General features: G+C 39.2%; 1 protein-coding gene across 8 annotated transcripts in view; it reads right to left on the reverse strand.

The window, feature by feature from the left end:
- The window catches only part of LOC126184939 (serine/threonine-protein kinase MARK2-like), a 297,700-nt gene that overhangs the window by 12,805 nt on the left and 265,155 nt on the right, over positions 1 to 19,740 (reverse strand). For all 8 annotated transcript variants that reach the window (XM_049927665.1, XM_049927649.1, XM_049927638.1 and 5 more), the window contains one exon: positions 10,039 to 10,329. In XM_049927665.1, coding sequence (XP_049783622.1) covers positions 10,039 to 10,329 — 291 coding nt within the window. The remainder of the gene's footprint in view (positions 1 to 10,038; positions 10,330 to 19,740) is intronic.

Here is a 19,740-nt window from a genome sequence, read left to right on the forward strand (position 1 = left end):
ATAGCAGAGGCAATACACCAGTACTCCCTACGTGTGATGAACTTTCAACTGATCAACATCACTGCCACAGTAGATTACTGCAGCAGCATGAAACTGCAGCTAAATACAATGCAAAAGGCAGTCAAACGGAAATCCAATCACTTTAATCATAAATATGGAAATTGTACCTGAGAAAATACATGCAGTATTTCACTTATCTGATAATTATGCAATATAATGTATGTGAAATTTTCAATGAGATTTGTATTTTAAGGGCATGGGCTGAGTGTGCGTGATGGTGTCATGTATGACAGAGCAATATATGTTTCGGCTGGTATTGTAGGCAGCTTTTATCAACTTGAGTGCTTGAAATAATGTTATCACATTAAGCTGTCACATACTTAGAAGAACTTTATTGAAAATAGATTTGTTTTGTTAAGGGATGTTCATCCTTCTTTACTGCAGAAGAGAGGATATTCTTTACAGGACTAAAGAGTACACAAACATAAATCTCAAACAAAGAATGTAATTTTTAAAGCAGAAGACATGGAAATTGAAAGCTAGCATTTATCATCATCAAAATAAAAAACTTGGCAAGGTTCAAATGTTATGGAAGTTGCTAATAAGATGCTTTATGGAAAATACCTCTTCTAGTTACAGTTTTCTACAATTAGTGATTGAAAAATACATACGTAATGAAGAATAAGATGGTGATATAGGGTAATATGAAGTAGAGACAAAAAAAGGTTCAATAAAACTTAAACACGACAATGTGGGCCCATTGCACTGTGTTTACTGACCATAGCACAAAGAAGGAGAGTAGCAGCAGCATTATTCATTTGCCCAACATGACTCCAGACTCTTCTATCTGAAAAACTGTAGTTGCATGTCTGTATGATAGTACATAAAGGACAGACATGACTTGTCACATTCCTTGGACTCTAAATGTTGTAGCACATTATAGTTCACCATCAATTCCCAGAGACTCAAAAACTGGCAAATACTGCATATCACACATTAAATTCATATATAACAATTGTAATTTATCAATGAGTAAATGATAAAATGCTAAATGAACTTCTCCATTACCTTCAATACACTCTGTGCATTCACTAAATATGTCCCCAGGAACAAAACATATATTATGACAACTGAAAAAGAAACACCTCGGCTGATACATTCCAGCTAATGCACCCACGAAGACATCTTCATCTATTTATTCCAATGTATAGCAGCAGCAAACGTAAACTACAGTTGTACCAGAAGGTACTGATTATTTCAGAATTTCTGACACCATTAACTGAATTATAACAGAAGTACGTTACAGTTATTTGGGAATTTCATAGTGCTGCAGTTCCAATCAGCTCAGAGGCAATATGTATGAAACCATGTAAGTCGAGCACGATTCCCTATCCACGCTGAGTGTACTTTGAGGCAAAATCAACAATCTGCAGTTTTAAACAATGAAATGAGTAAAGGTACCTTGCTGATTTATACTGCTCTCCATTTCTTTACTTACTCACCATGTAGCCGAAATGTTGAGCGACTGGCAGGTATTCAAATAAGATTAAACTCAGACTATACCTTCTTTAGAATTAATAAACTGGTATGCAAGCACAATGGCTACAATGTCCTGGGCACGGCAGCCTGACTGAGATAGGGCTGTCTTAGACGCAGTGGGTATAAAGAACAAGGGGAAGAAAGTAACACATGGGAGGGAGTGATAGCAGCTAAGGAAGGAAACAGCCTAATAGGCATATGGCATTATTGAGCACATCCTAGTGTGAGCTGAGAGCGCTACCTGTGGCACATAAACAAATAGCATTCTTAGCTCTGGAAGGAAAGGGGGTGGGGAGATAGAAAAGTATAGGTGTAAGTTATACAACAAAAGAATTACATTAAAGTGAAGTAGCATGGGAGCATGGGTAGAGAGCTGGTGGAGATGAGGGGGGGGGGGGGGGGGGGGGAGATCCAAATGTCATGTATTGTGATACAGAGACTGAAGCTGAGTACGTGCAATGCTACCCAAATCTGTTCTTTGCTACAGTTTGGTAAGGACAACTGAGGGGTCTAATGAGAGGGAGCTATGCCACTATGAGAAGAAATTAAAATAATTTGGGTTTTCTAAAGCAGTGTACAATAAAGGGGTAACTTCTTTCTTCTTATTGTTATGTCAATTATGTAAAAGGAAAAACATCAATTTTAATGTAAACAGCACTGAATATGACCTTGGATGCTATAATTAATACAACAATTAAAAAAACACATATTAAATAGTTTTATCCTGGTTGAAATACTATTTCACAAGTGTAAGTCTTGTTATCTGGCATACATATCAACTACAAAGAACTTCATTTCTCTTCTGGAGTATCTTCCCGGTCCTATGTTTCTGGGGATTTCAGGTTTTGGTAAATATCATGAAAAATTGAAGGTATCTGTGGCAGCATTAGTATCACGAGATCTTTTAACTTCAGGACTGATATGAGTCTTCTGCATAGACAGAGTAGTGGTACTTCCTCAAGAAGTTGAATCATGTAAGAATGATCAGCCAAGGGTTTTGGAGTGACAACTGGCATCTTCATGAAGAGTTCCAGTCCGTACCACTCTTCCATATCAGAATAGAAGCTTGAAGAAGAGCACACCTGGTTGGTTATCAAATTTCACAGCACTTATTTTCCTACATACTCTACTTATTCGTGTCTGAAGCAGTCAATTTTTTTAGACCAAAATAGGCTACATTAAAGACTTCATGTCTGCTTAGCCACAGGTCACATAAGGAGCAACATGCAGGACAATTTTGGCATGTTAGAAGATGTTCCAAGTTTTATATTTCTCTACTGTCACACTTATCACTGTTGGGTTGTAATGGGCTCCATTTTATCAGATTGATTTTTACATGGGCTACATCAGTTATGATATGATTTAGTATGACCTATAGCTTAATTTGGCACCACTTCGTGGACGTTCTGAACAGGGTAGCTGACGGGGGGGTTGTTCTAAAGTGTAATTGAGGAACCAATACCTTAATTTTAGTCTTTTTAATCCATAAAGGCTAGCAAATTGTGGATGGCACTCATCAAATGTCTTCTTGAACTGCTCGTTACGTTCATGAGCTACCCTATGAGACTTGGGACTTCGGCAAACTTAAGCTTGGAAGAGTTTTTCCAGTGGAGTGGGCTTTAAGAGTCTTGTGACAAGCCTACAGGTTTTGTTAAGGTTTGTATTGATCTTCTTTGCATGCTCCAATCTAGATCATCCACGGCATGCGTATTCAGCAGCAGAAAAGCAAAGTGCTATAGTAGTAGTTCTAAGCACAGTAGGTTTAGTGCCCCACTTACCGCCAGTTAGCTTTTTAAGGATATTGTCCCCTGCAGCTACCTTAGTTCGGGTTTCTTCAAAGCGATGTTTCTATGTGAGGGACCTGTCAAGCGTCACTCTTTGCCGGTCTGTGCGCTCAAGGATAGACCCATTCCAATTAATGTGTAACGTTCAATTTGCTAGGCGTGTGTTCAGGTGAAAAGTGCAAACTTTCATTTTGGAGGGATTTGGATTGAGAGAGTGGTCACTGTAATACACTGGCATCCAAAATTAAAGTAACAAACCGCAATTTCCCGTTCTGTGTCTAATTCAGGATATAATCATACAAACTGTCAACCAGATGACCACATGATCATGTTCTGCATGGAAGATGGCATTCTGGTCAAGGGATAACCATGCCACAATGACATCAGGACACCTATGAAATGAGGTATGTTTGCTGGTTAGTCCCACATCTACAATAGCCTGGTACACAGTCACAGATGGTGCAGTATGGCATATAAATGATGCCTACCAGACCCTCTGCGGTGGGGGGCCAGAGAAAGAAAGGAAGCAGGACAGCTGCAAACTGATGTTGCCTGATGGATTAGTGTGAATCCCTCTGTTGTTTCTCAGATGTAGCAACAGTGTACAGAGACCGAAACTGTATTTCTAAGACCACGGCAGGGCTGACCAAGTGTGATTTCAGAAAAGTGTCCCGTTATTCGACTGTAAGGGCACGGCAGTACCGCATTAGTACCACATGGCAACTAGGATGTGAGGTCACAGCATCCACAGGATGTGTTTTATCAAGGCAAACGGTATGCAGAAGGATTCTGCAGAGTGGCCTTTAATGTTGGAGACCTGCTGCATGTCTACCTCTGATGTGTCTTCACAGAAGGCAACGTCTAGAGTGGAGTCATCAATATGCCACCTGGACGGTTGAACAGTGTCCCAATGTTGTTTTGACAGAAGAGTTCCAATTTAGTCGAGAATAACTCTCAATGGATTCACATCTGGAGGGAACATGGTTTCGGGACCCAAACACTGTGGAAAGAGACCCAAAATGAGGAGGAACCCTAGTGGTGTAGGCAAGGATTACGTTTATCACCCGAACACCTCTTCAAGAAATTGTGTGGGTGAATCAGCAAGGTTTAACTGCTTTCAGGTATCGTGACAAGGTCTTGGAACCTTATTTGCGGTTGCTGCGAGGTGCTGTGGGCCCAGACTTTGTATTGATGAATGATAAGGCTCAATCTTGTAGAGCACAGCTGGTTGATGTTTACTTGGAAATGGAAGATACTGCACGCAAGGTACAGCTTGCTCGCTCTCCCAATTTGAATCCCATTCAGCATGTCTGGGATGCACAAGGGAGATGGCTTGCATCACATCAGCATCCACCAATTGCTCTCCAAGACTGTGAGCACCTCTGCAAGAAGAATGGGCATTATTGCCTCAACATGAGACTGATGACACCATTCACAACATGCCACATTATTGTCAAGTATGTATTGTTGCCAGAGGTGGTCACATGCCATACTGACAAGGGAACCTCCCCATCGCACCCCCCCTCAGATTTAGTTATAAGTTGGCACAGTAGATAGGCCTTGAAAAACTGAACACAGATCAATCAAGAAAACAGTGTGGAACTATGAAAAAATAAGCAAAATATACAAACTGAGTAGTCCATGTGCAAGATAAGCAACATCAAGAATAATACAAGCTCATGAGCGCCGTGGTCTCGTGGTTAGCGTGAGCAGTTGAGAAACGAGAGGTCCTTGGTTCAAGTCTTCCCTCAAGTAAAAATTTTACTTTCTTTATTTTCGCAAAGTTATGATCTGTCCGTTCGTTCATTGACGTCTCTGTTCACTGTAATAAGTTTAGAGTCTGTGTTTTGCGACCGCACCGCAAAACTGTGCGATTAGTAGACGAAAGGACGTGCCTCTCCAATGGGAACCGAAAACATTTGATCGCAAGGTCATAAGTCAACTGATTCCTACACAGGAAAACACGTCTGACATATTCTATACAACACTGGTGACGGCATGTGCGTCACACGACAGGAATATGTTGTCGACCCACCTAACTTGTACACTTGGCGAATGGGTAAAAAGATTCTTCTACCTTGCCCGATTTAGGTTTTCTTGTGGATGTGATAATCACTCCCAAAAAAGTGAAATGAATGCAATAGTTTCCCAGTCGTACAGTTTTCCCTGTGCTCTGGCAAAACATATGTTTTTAACGTTTTGAAATTTTTCCGTGTGTAGACCGTCAAATCCTGCATATGCCCAAGCAAATCTGAACATGTCCTGTAATTTTGGAGAGCGAAGATGATTATGTGTGAGTGCCTGAACTTTGATAATTGCCTGAAAATAAAAAATTAAACTTTTCGCTCGAGGGAAGACTTGAACCAAGGACCTCTCGTTCCACAGCTGCTCACGCTAACCACGAGACCACGGCGCTCTTTAGCTCACAATTTCTTGATGTTGCTTATTTTGCGGATGGACTACCCAGTTTGTATATTTTTCTTATTTTTTTTCATAGTTCCACACAACTTCTTCCTGTTTTCTTGATTGATCTGTGTTCAGTTTTTCAAGACCTATCCACTGTGCCAACTTACAACTAAATCTGAGGGGGGTGCGATGGGGAGGTTCCCTTGTGAGCACATTAACCAGTTGTTGGAATGTGTGTGGACATCTGTTAAGTTGAAAATATCTAAAACCATTTTTGTCTACAATTATGCACGCTGCAGTTGTTTACTTTGTGTATTATTTACACTGTTTCTACTTTACTATCACCTGCTTATACTATTTTATGGCAAAATACATGCTACCTTGCAAAATTGCTTTCATTTCTGACACCAATGTATGTTGAAACAGCTTCCAGGGTATTTTCATACATTACTTCCACTTCCTCAAAGGTTTTTCCTTGTACTGCAATACACATATCATCAGCACAGAGAAAACATCTCTTATCTCTGGGAATGGGCTGGTCGTTTGTATATATATTGAACAGGATGGGAGCCAGAACACTTACCTGAGCAAGGATGTTTTTTCCGCTTTCTCCAATGACTTCTTCCCCCATTCCATGGCAACGTAGAATTGTTGGGTCTGCAGCAAGGATTCTATACATTTTTTAGTTGACAGTCCCTAGTAGTATCATAGATTCTGAGTAATAGTTTCCGCTGGTTTATTGTATCATAGATGGCACTTAGATTGTGCAGAGCCACGCTCGTTTTCAATTTATTTTCATCTCTCTCATATGTGTGCTCTGCGAGTGCCAAGATCAGGCCAGTACGTGATTTACCTGGTCTTAAACCAGTTTGCTGCAGGATTAACTTTGAATCAATAATGTTACTGATTCAATTAAGTATCAGACTTCCACACATTTTGAGGTGGTGGTACAGAATGGATATGGGTCAATAGTTGCTTGGTGAGTCAGGCTCTTTTCCTGGTTTTATGAGTGCTATTACATTGGACTACCTCCAGAGTTTGAGGATTTTAAACGTTTCAGCAGTGGTTAAATGGGTTAGCACCCAATTTTTGACATTCGGTCATATCACGTTGTAACTTGGAGTTCTCACATTTTTTGCTGGGCTTGCCTTTCAGTAGTAGTTTATGCGCAATTTGATTAGGTGTTACTCTAGCCATGTCTTTGCTTTCTTTTGGATCCCCATTGAGCTTTCTGATGAATTTGCTGCTATGTGACATGTCCATTTTCTCCAAGCTTTCAATCCATTTCTTTTGCCTTGTTTCACTTATTGCTGTCATAAGAGTTGTGCCGCAAGCTATTTTCTCATCACTGAAAGGGTGTTCTGAGTACCATCTTTCATACTTTGCTCAGAGAGTCCTTGTATAAAGTTCTGTCTACAGCCTCTTGGGATGTGCTGTATGGGCATTTTACAGAGAATTTTATATAAAAAGTTTATTTACGAAGTACTATTTTGGTGCTCAACACTGAAAACCCTGAAATCTTCTGTTGTCATTGGAATGACGGTACATGGGTTTTCGACTTCGGCATTTTTTTACAATGTCGTACCACTGGTCAGGAGTGTAAATGTAACTTTTTTTTTTTTTGGATTTTCTTTTCTATTGTGCGAAAATCTTTGTCACTGGGTAAACAGGTATGTCCAAGAAAAAAAGACATAATACTGAATCAAGTCATAGGCTCCTCTGACAAGGAGAGAATAGTACACTGTATTGCTTGTTTTGTCCACTGCACGAGTCTGAGGAAAGAATCAACCTTCTTTTATAATGAACATTTGAGGGATCTCTAAGATGTTTCATGATACACGATGCAATTTCTGATGAACCCTGTGAGACAATATCTTCTGGTCACATAAACGTAATATCCGAATTAAGAGTTGCAGATGTGGAAGCGAAGGTTGTATACCCACATCTGCCTTAGGTAGAACAATGCCTCTGGTCACTGTCATTACTGAAATAAGCCTATGCTTAAAGCTGATCCGCATTGAAAACTTTGGCATACGCTCCACATTTTACAGGTAGAACTCCTGGCTCTTAAAATTTTCTTTCATAGAGGTAGAGCATTTGAGATATGGATTTCACATTTACAATTTTCACAGCTGTACACGCAAATGAATTGCTACCATCTAATTATGGCCAACGGCAAAGTTAGTCACCCAGTGGTAGAGCCTGCTGCTGAGCACAACATTCTCAACTTCAATGGCTGCTTCACATCCCATCACATTTGGATATTCTACCACCTGTCCCAATATAAAATTTTCTAAACTGGGTAGACTACACCCCCCCCCCCCCGACCCAAGGTTCTTATTTTGTTACAAACACACACACACAGCAAGTGGGGGGAGGGAGGGAGTGTGTTAACGTTTAGCAGCTAGTGCAGAAATAGCTCCAAGTTTTTATGTATCAATGTGTAAATAAAACCTGAACTATGACAAACTACACTTAGTAAGCCTATGTTCATAAGAAAATAGCTCTCTCTGCTTCCCAATGAACACTAGAGACCTAATTAAATATACACTAACAAATTCCTGCCAGGGAACATTCCAATGTAGAACTGCCATACAACGGCATAAATTCTATGTCTCAACTTCTTAACTGTAAAGTATTTTTACATCTCAAGGTATCAAAACAGACAAAGTGAAAAAGCCCATTACTATTTCATCTTTGAAACATACATACACCGAAACACCCGATTCGTCATCAACTATGGGCATCTTTACATTGAAACTATCCACTTCTTTAATACACAGAGTTTAACTTCATCATACACAAGTATTTTAACAACATGCTATTCTGAAGGGCTACTTCTCAATGGATGTCAACGAATTAATTTCCACATAAAAATGACTACACAAACGCGTGTAGTGTAATTCATTATTGGGTGCTTTTTGTCACATTGTTTTATTCCCTTTGCTATTATTGGTCAATACACAAAAGATTAATTCGAGTTGAACTGTCACAACAGCGTAGAGTATATGACACAGCGGGAGCAAGTAAACACTTTTAAATCTTGAGTAAAATGAAGGCTGCAAACTACTAATATTCTGAACATTTGTATTAGAACAAACGATCTTATTTCCAGGCGAGACTCTTGAATGTAGGCTAAAATTAAACACTGTTTTCAAACAAGATACATGCTGCAGCCGTAATAAATGTTTTTTATCAAATGGGTACTACTAATTTATAGGCATTCAATAATTGCAAAACTACTTTCGTATAAAGTTACAGAAATAATATGGGCCGACTTTGTTAACTCTACTCACATCCTACAACTGGCAATACAGAAAAGAAATATTTTTCAGATTCAGTTTTATATTTAGGACAATCCTCAAATAGCCTTCCACCAAATGGTACCAATGCTTATAATTTGTGGTCATTCTATTCATGAAAAACAAGAAGGAAACCTTGTTATGATTTCCATTGTAACAGCAGTATCTTTCACATATCATATGTGAAAGGAGCAGTTACGACTTGTGGTATAATCACATGCACTAATTCTCTGTTGTTTCAGCAGCACTGGAGTGGCAATCCTTAATTCCTAACATTCATCTCTAATTATTACAACATAAATTGGATGCAAACAACTGCTTGAAGATTAAGTTGTCCCCAAATCCATTTCCTTTCATGTAACTTAAGAACAAATACTTTTCTGAATGCCCTCAACAAACTACCATTGACCAACGTATCTGTCTATCTTTGTTTTTTCATTGTTACAACAAAATGACTGGAATGTATGCTCTACAAAAAGGACCAACAGTTTTAACCATATATCGTAAGTTACAATGTTATTACAGTTCAACAAACAGAAACTAAATCGGATCAATTGTGCAGTCACATTTCAGCAAATTCTTGGATATTACTATTTACTTGCGAATTTTTGCTCAATACCTAAACTTTAGCCATGCCCACACTTTGAAGAGTATCTCCTTCCCTTTCATTGTTCACTCAAAGAAAATAACATATGAGACTGATTTCAGTTTCAATCATGAGATTATTACATGCTTAAGATGATCTTTGGAAAGAACTTTAGCATACAGTCATTGGTGTTATGAAATACAGCAATGAGGCCCACAGTACTCAACATGTACAGTGAAAATCAATACATATAACATGAACAATAAACATAATTTGGTTTACATATATCTGTATGATATAATGAAGAACACATTACCGAATTATTGCTGCTGAGGTGTAACTGTTTTAACTTCAGGAAGTATGAGAGGTTGTCTAAAACACTACAGAAACTACGTTATTATCTAATTTGACAGACACTTACCGCTTAGAAAATCTGGAGGATAATTTAGAAAAGAATGATGATGTCCTGCCCGAATGGGTAATTGCAGACGTGTCTTGCGTTTGGAGAGGAGTGGCCAGCCCATACGCAGCAGCCGTATGGTTACGACGATTCTGTCCACTGTGGAACGTTGAGCGACTTGGGACATTGCGAGGGAACGGCTGTCTGTTGCTTACAGCCGGAGAAACTGGTGGTCCACGACCACCACCAGTTGTTACCATGGTCACTCCTCCTCCACCAGCACCCGTGCCTGCTCCACTGCTCACTCCCGTGCTGCAATCCCAAATACAGTGAGTTAGAAACTAATATATAATTCTGAGATTTATTAATGGTATACTTAGGCATTCTTATCAAAATATCTCTACACTAAGACACAAGGAAAATTCTAAAAAGAAGGCAACATATCTGTGATAGTATAACATGCAGTAAGGTGTTTAATAAAAACATAAAAAAGATTCACAAGCAGTTCTGTTTGTTGCTAGAATGGTACTATTGGCAGTGCATTATTTAAGTGAGAACTCTCAACTGTTTCAAATGAATGGTAAACAAGTGCTTCAATTAAAAGTTAATAATGCATTAGATCTTTGCTGTTAAATCTTTGAAGATGCAATCACTTCACTTCAGGAACATAACTATTTACTACTAACAATATGAAATCTTGATTCATGACATGCGCTACAGTAAAAAGGCTTTAAATACAAATGCATATGAAAATGTTCATTGCATATTATTTCCTCGAACAATTGCAGTGATCAGACAGTATTAATGTGTGCACAGACAAACACATACACATTGCTCAAAAGAGTTAGATGAAAACTTGTGTCCACATCCAGTATGCTGAATCTATTTTGATACAGGGAGTACCTGCGGTCTTATTGTGTAGCCTGAGATCTTCACTTTTAATGTACAACATTAACAACTAAACTCATTCTGATTGTCTATGCGGACAAAGGAAAAAAATTCCTGGATTTGCAGGTTAGAAGTACACTTTTTCCCGATTAGAAATACACATTTTTCCAAGTGAAAACATGTTCTCCGTGTTACACGACAGTATATTTTCCCTTGGAATTTTAAAACTTATCAATCCTTTGAATGGTACAGACTATATAGACCAACGCAGAACTTCCTGGCACTTTAGGAAACGAAACCCAATTAAAAAAAAAAAAACGCATTTGGGGAAGATCTTTGATGAGCAGCAACATTTACGCTGCATGTTTTTGTATTACAGAAGTATAAATACAAATTCTACCAAACACAGCACATTATTTTCCAAAGAACTGGAATTGAGATTGCAATGCACTTTTGTTAGCCAATTATATCTCACAACACATTACCTATCCAGCGAAAAAATCATCACTGCAAAGTAGCGTGAACACACAAATAGGAAAAATTCATGGTTTAAATTTATATAATACAATATAGCTATAAGAGAAGTTAAGCTTTCACATATAATATTGGTCTTTTGCGTGTGTGTTACCTGTTAAGATATATCGAACATAAATGTGCCAGTAAAATTTTAAACAATGACATAAACGTCTGGTCTTCTGGGCCCGAAAATTGTCTAAGTGGCTAGTCACCAAAGTGTTAAGTTATGACAAGAGTAAAATGTTCTGCAATTTAAGAAATTCATAATACATTCTCACACGTAAAACAGTTCATCTTTTAAAAAACGAAATTTACTTTGAAAGTAACACTTCTCAAACCACCACTCTCAATATTTTCTCGTGACATGCTAGAAACAGGTTTGTTTGAGCAGCTGCCAGAAAACAAGTGTTGCTGCACACGCACACTTACAATGACATTGGCAGCCAGTGCTTGGTGTTTGCTCTGCTCAAACTCCTTTTGTCACACTCCTGTTTGGAATTTCATGTGTTGTTGGGTATCATGTGACCATGTGCAGTACTGCCGCATGTTGTTCAGAGAGGAGATACAGAGTTATTGTTCTTAGGGCAATTGTTTTATCATATCCTATCAAGATACAAAATTAAAAAGCAGTCCTTGGCACAATATTCATTTCAAAACTAGACTCTACAGCTCAAAGTACCCTAATATTTTCCTATGTGGTGACTTCAAAGAATTTTTTTTTACTCATACTTTGAAATATTGTTATGTACCATTTGCAATCAAGTTTACACCCATAAAACACTGCAAAAAGCTTCTGAGAAGGAATAAAAATTCCTTGGAGAAAGAAAGAAAACAAACAAACATTGTTTGTAGACACCAAAACTAAGAACAGTAAGCTTTTCAAGACTTTTTTAAACTGTATAAAAATTAACAAAGTTATTTGGGAAGTCAAGATACTGTATACATAAGTGGCAGTTTTATTTTATTCCGAGAGTAAATACAAAGCCTTAGGGCAGTTACAATGACAAACACGACGTGCTGCCAGGATGAAGGGAAGAGTGATTATTTCCACACTGTTTTCAATACCTGTTGGACATTTCAGTTCTTGTTATGTAAATGAAAGAGGACGTAATAGTGTTTTGAAGTGTACATAATTAGTGAAGGATAAATGTATAATTTGGTAACACTATCAGTCCCAAATAATTTCTCAATGGAGTATTTCCAATGCCCAAAGTTATCCTCCCTCATTCTTTTGAGTGGTGTATTACTATTAAGTGTTGGGGGAAAATGAAGTGATGAATGGATATGAGAAATGGAGAGAATAGTAGGATGGGGATGGGAAGGAAAGTACCAATTTCACCAAATATTATGAACACCTTTATACACAAATCTTCTGTTGCTTGACATTACCATAATCTCTAAAAGCTGTATTGTTCTTTCAATGCACGGCAAAAACACAGTTCAAAAATGAATAATGGAAACAGAGAAGGTGCGACAATACCGTTGCAACAATTTGTAAGGTGTAAAACACGATTCCAAAGATGGATGGTATCTTTTTAACATTAGCTACAGTTAAAATTATAGCAAGTTATATAAAGTTTGAAACTCCTGGCAGATTAAAATTGTGTGCTGGACTGAGAAGGCAAAGGTACTAAGTTTGAGTCTCGGTCTGGCACACTGTTTTAATCTGTCAGGCAGTTTCATATCAGCACACACTTTACTGCAGAGTGAAAATTTCATTCTGAAAACATCTCCCAGGCTGTGGCTAAGCCATGTCTCCCAACATCCTTCCTTTCAGAAGTGTTGGTCTTGCAAGTTTCACTGGAGAGCTCCTGCGAAGTTTGGTATGTAGGAGACGAGGGATTGGTGGAAGTAAAGCTGTGCTTAGGTAGCTCAGTTGGTAGGCCACTTGCTTGCAAAACACAAAGGTTGTTGGTAAATGAAGTCTTTTGAATCAGTCTCCAACTGTCGGAAAAAAGTTCTCAAGCATATTGAGACATGTGCTTCCCGAGCAGTGTTCTTGGCAAAGAAAAATTGGCCATACACCTTTTCCTGCGAAACTCCACAGAACACATTAAATTCTGAACAGTCCCTCTCATGTTGCACAACTTCATGTGGTTGTTCCATACTCCATATTCTCACATTATGACAGTTCACCTTTCCATTTAAATAGAACATTGCCTCATCACTAAACACTAAGCGTAGAAGAAAACTGTCATCCTCCACCTTGCCAAGAACTAAATTACTGAACTCCAAAATAAGTTATTCGTCCACTTCACAAAGAGCTAGCAGTAGCTAAATTTTGTATGGTTTCATGTGTAAATGTTGATGCAACAAAGGCCAGATGGATATCGGGGGCATGCTGAGCTCTCGAGTGGATTTCTGCAGACTCCTTGTGAAATTGGTGGATGTGTTCAATGTCTATGCCAGCCACTCAGAGATGGCCCAGCAATTTGTCTTTACACAAACAACCTGTTTCCCGAAATTGCTCTGTGCTGTAGGAGGATGCACACCATACCTAGTACAAAAGTCAAGCTGAATAGTTACTGCTGACCCGCACTGTGGAAAATTTAGAACACAAAATATTTTCTTTTGCCCCGAAACCATTTTTACAAGAACTGAAATGAGTGCACACTGCTACTACCTCGCGAGGACCACATAAAACTCAAGGATTTGCTCTTTTCAGCCCGCATCTCGTGGTCGTGCGGTAGCGTTCTCGCTTCCCACGCCCGGGTTCCCGGGTTCGATTCCCGGCGGGGTCAGGGATTTTCTCTACCTCGTGATGGCTGGGTGTTGTGTGCTGTCCTTAGGTTAGTTAGGTTTAAGTAGTTCTAAGTTCTAGGGGACTTATGACCACAGCAGTTGAGTCCCATAGTGCTCAGAGCCAACCATTTTTGAGCTCTTTTCAACATTATGTTGTTCATGCACATATCTCAAACACACACACCAAAAAAAGTTATGCATCAGCCTGGATCCCAGAATTCCTGAAGATAGACATTGACTGTGGACATTGTATCATACGACACAGTCCCTCTGACTGTGCAGAGACGTCACTAAAACTGCCCAAAGATGTAAACAACCATGCATGAGCAGTGCCTATTAGACGGAGGGGGTCCGACAGCCGATCAGTTCCAGTCATTCCACCAGGAAGGAGGTACACGCCTCATACTGTCTGTAGTTCAACCCTACCCAGACTGTCAATACCGCAGTTCGATCGCGTCCACATTGTTACTTTGTGCCAGGAAGGGCTTTCAACAAGGGAAGTGTCGAGGTGTCTCGGTGTGAACCAAAGTGATGTTGTTCGGAAATGGGGGAGATACAGAGAGACAGGAACTGTCGGTGAAGTGCCTCGCTCAGGGGCTACTACTGCAGTGGATAATTGCTACCTATGGATTATGGCTTGGAGGAACCCTGACAGCAATGCCATCATGTTGAATAATGCTTTTTGTGCAGCCACAGCACATCGTGCTACAACTCAAACTGTGTGTAATAGGCTGCATGATGCGCAACTTCATTCCCAACATCCAGGGGCAGGTTCATCTTTGCAATGACGACACCATGCAGCACTCTACAGAGGGCCCAACAACACACCGAATAGACAGCTCAGGATTGGCATCACGTTCTCTTTACCATTGGGTGTCGCATTTGCTTTCAACCAGACAATCATCGGAGACTTGTTTGCAGGCAACCCGGTCAGGCTAAACGCCTTAGACACACTGTCCAGTGACTGCAGCAAGGTCGAGGTTCCCTGCTGCTTTGGGGTGGCATTATGAGGGGCCGACGTAAGCCACTGGTGGTCATGGAAGGCCCTGTAACGACTGTATCATACATGAATGCCATCCTCCAACCGATAGTGCAACCATATCGGCAACATATTGGCGAGCCATTCATCTTCATCTTCATGGATGACAATTTGCATCCCCATCATGCAAATCTTGTGAATGACTTCCTTCAGGGTGATGACATTGCTTGAATAGAGTGGTCAGCATGTTCTCCAGACATGAACCCTATTGAACATGCCAGGGATAGATTGAAAAGGGCTGTTTGTGGACGACGTGACCCACCAATCGCTCTGAGAGATCTACAACAAATCACCATTGAGGAATGGGACGATCTGGACCAACAGTGTCTTTATGAACTTGTGGGTAGTATGCCACGATGAATACAGGCATGCAGCAATGCAAGAGGACGTGCAAATGGGTATCAGTTGTAGCGGTGTGTACAGCAATCTGGGCCACCACCTCTGAAGGTCTTGCTGCATGGTGGTACAACACGCAATGTGTGGTTTTCATGAGCAATAACAAGAGCAGAAATGATGATTATGTTGATCTCCATTCCCATTTTCTGTACAGGTGATGCAAAACTTTTTTCATGTGTGTATTATAGTTATGATTTTTTTAATAATCTGATTCTTTTTAGTACACCCTGTATATCCTGTCCTGACTTATGATGTCTTCATGGATCTAGCACCATATCAGACATGGCACGTGTAATACAAGCAAACTATTTAAAAAACACACCCTACTTCTTTCAGGTGGCTGTTCAGTATGCATAAAATATTATGAACAGAAATGTCCTGAGAACAGGAGTAAATATTATACCACGTATCTGTCGTACTAGTATCTTTAGCAACAAATATAATCACAAAGCAAAATTTCCACACAAAGTGACAGTCACAAGCTCATCTTCAAGCATTTCTTATTATTAGAGCCCCTTCCCCCTATTACATCGAGGTGGAGGTTGTAGTATCTCATTGTTATGAGCACAAAGGAAAGGGAAATGATGATACATCACCCCTTTTTTTACTGATGATATGAACAGCTGTTGCATTTTTCAAACGACTCTTTCTTATTTGTCTGGGAAGTATTCCAGTTTCTTTGAGCTAGAAGATTCATGTGAGCGAATCCAGTTTTTTCTCAAAGAAGAAATGTATTCAAAACTAACTTTGCCAATCATGTTGGGTTTGGAAAATTAGTAAGAGAACTGGACTTCATGTGGGCTGTTATGTGGAAATTTGCATTAACTAAATAAAAATATAGATCTTTTAATCATCACTAATAACCTAAACATTGCAATAATTCACTGACAGAATTTCAAACATTGTTTGCACATTTTATGTTACAATACTGTAAAATGCTGACTATTAATTCCCAAAATTCAGTTAGTATCTTCCTTCTTGACTGCAACCTGAATATAAGAGACAAGGCACATCTGTTTGTAGCGTTCCTTACTTTATTTCTTCATTTGTTGTCCTCGGTGTCAATGTACTGCGTTGCTACACTGGCTGAAAAGTGTGTTGTGAACACAGACTACTATAAATGATGTAGCCGACAGGCACACATTTGCATTTCACAGTGCTTTACTTTCACTGTCCACCCCCCCCCCCCCCTCCCCCTCCACAGTTATATGGCCAGTGCACTACTGTTTCACTTTAGAGAAGCCTCATTAATAGGTTGCAGGCGAACACCCACATACTGCTACAACAGTTTCCTGTTGAACATCTACGAGCAGTAAAAGCCTAACTACATAGTTCACATTTCTTGAAGAATAGAAAGTACGTATGGAGACAGACACTCTCACTCTCATTGTTTTAACACATGGCCTAATTATGTTACACTTATTTCACAGTTAAGCTGATGCATTGTTGTTTATCTAAGCAACACAGGTTTCTCATCTGAAACTCGGCTGTGGACTGACTGTCTCAGGACCAAAAATCGGCCCTTGTATATAATTACAATAACAGGTACTGGAACTACACATTGTTCGAAGTTAAATTTACAAAAATTAAAACTCAATCCATTTGATTAACTGTATACACTGAAAAATTGGTTCTTTTTAACAGTTTCTTCTACTACAAGGCTTAGGCCGAATTATTTGTTTAAACAGGGTGTATACGCGGACAAGGAAAAAAAATTCCCGGATTTCCCGATTAAAAATACGATTTCTCCTGGGCGAAGACGCACTTTTTCCCTGTTAACTGACAGTATATTTTCTTTTGGAACTGTATAACTTAGCAATCCTTTGAATGTTTATGGTTTTATACATGCGTAGAATTTCCCGGCACATTATATGAGCCAGTAAAATTTTTAATAACGACATAAATGTCTGAACTTCTGGGCTCTAAATTCTTCTAAATGGCTTGTCATCAGGTGATTTCTAAATGAGAGTCAAACGCTCTGTGATTTAAGAAATTCATCGTACAATCTCAGACATAGTTCAACTTGCGTAAAAGGAAATTTACTTTGAAAGTAATGCTTTTCAAACCACCATTCGCAATATTTTCCCGCGACCTGTTAGAAATAGGTTTGTTTCAGCAGCTGCCACAGAGCACCAGATAAGAGGTGCCACCGCGCTTGCGTAGCTACATGACTTAGGAGGCCCTTATGTTCGTAGGTGTAAAACATTAAAAGATCTTAAATGGTCATAAAAAAAAACAAGACATCAGAGGATATTCCGAGAGCATAGGAATTTCGTGAACCATACTAAAATGTACACATTTAAAGTCCACATTCGTATGTCCAAATTCCCAATGAAGTAGGCGTCGACCTGATATTAAGCTTTTCAATGTGGTTTTCGGATGTAAATTTTCTTGGAGTACCAGTACTGTGTTATCTCATGTTTGTTTCTTTATTATGGCATAATGCGATACGTGCTAGGAGTGAAAATGTGCACTTGAAATGCAGCAAATAGTTAAAATTAGCCTATAGTGTGGAATTACACTTCGTTTCAAGTATATTGACTGCCTCAGCAGAAAAGATTAATAAAAGGAAATTTCTTTAGCAAACCGACAAAAATTACTTCATTGTTCTACAAGGTGATTAATGCTTAGCGGTCAGAAAGGTGGAAATAAAATCAAATCTGAAACTAATAACATATTTCTGCCTTCCGTAATCATGTGAATGTATTTTAATTCACTTGATAGCACCCGGCCACAGAAATCCGTTTTGTTTTCATTTGACGTGAGAGCAGTAAAGGAAGAGGAAACAGCAAAATCACTAAATGTAAACACAGGTCACATGGAGACTACACACTTCCCCACTGTACTCAGACTGCTCCGCGCATTAGCCCCGGATCTACGATATTTCCGAACCGGAGCAATACTCCGCCCATCCCACAAGCGCTTGAGATAGGGAGTCATAAATTTCTAAAAAAAATTCAATTTTCAAAAATATGTTCGTTTTGTAGCGCACATCTTTCTGAATAGTCTGATGCAAAAAACATTTGTGTTCGAGGAAATGTAAGACATGCTATTTGTCTTAAGTGTGCCAAAGTGCAGTGGCATGCCTCTTCACATAGCATTCAAAAATGTGTGTGAAATCTTATGGGACTTAACTGCTAAGATCATCAGTCCCTACACTTACACACTACTTAACCTAAATTATCCTAAGGACAAACACACACATCCATGCCCGAGGGAGGACTCGAACCTCCGCCGGGACCAGCCGCACAGTCCGTGACTGCAGCGCCCTACACCGCTCGGCTAATCACACAGCATTCTTCTATCGTACGTAACTGTATTCCGTTCAGTGGAATTGAAATGTGTGTATTTTGTAATGGTTGCCATCAAACTATATTCAGAACAGTGGAAAGTAAAATGTCCTATGGTGCCTCTCCTGTTTCCAGTCTGCCGGTTTGACATCCTGCCCCACCCCTTTTTTTAAAACTCTCTGTTAATACTGGATGGGATTATTTGTAAACAAAAACTCTTCAGAAAATTTGCACCCTTTATTCCCTATTAGCTAACAACTTGCTGCTAAGTGTGACATAAAACTAAATACAGGTGACATGAAACCAGCAAAGACAAGAGACACGCAACATAGTACACATTTCTTCAATCCTTAGTTCCTAGAGTTTTTTCTCTCTCTTATCTTGCTACAGGTGTACATGGCGGGATTTCCTTTCTGCGAAAGAATCTATTATCTCATAAAAGTTCGTCAAAAATTTTGCTACATGAAAAATCGAAATGTCGTTGTCTAACACTGAAAAAGCTGTTAATACAAATAGAACCCAAGACTGGCGTGGTTTCTATATCTGATTACGTCTATTTTGTCATTGTCTGCTAGATAAAACAAAATAGGCCTTTCTAATACTGCAGCAAGTGTAACACACAAATAAACGAGACTGTTTTGGCACAAATGGTCATTTTTATAACACAACAGAATATAATTCACAAAGTACCAATATCAAATGCCTATTAGGCCTACTACAAGCAAAAAGCTATGTTGGGAAATAGTTTCACACTTCAATCATACGCTCCAGTTTCTCAAGCATGAGATCGAAAAGTAGTTGTACGAAATTTTTATACAAATTTGGGATTGTCATATTCTTCCTTAATTTGTG

This window comes from Schistocerca cancellata, chromosome 1 (genome assembly GCF_023864275.1).
Source record: "Schistocerca cancellata isolate TAMUIC-IGC-003103 chromosome 1, iqSchCanc2.1, whole genome shotgun sequence".
In the NCBI taxonomy this organism is placed as follows: Eukaryota; Metazoa; Arthropoda; class Insecta; order Orthoptera; family Acrididae; genus Schistocerca; species Schistocerca cancellata.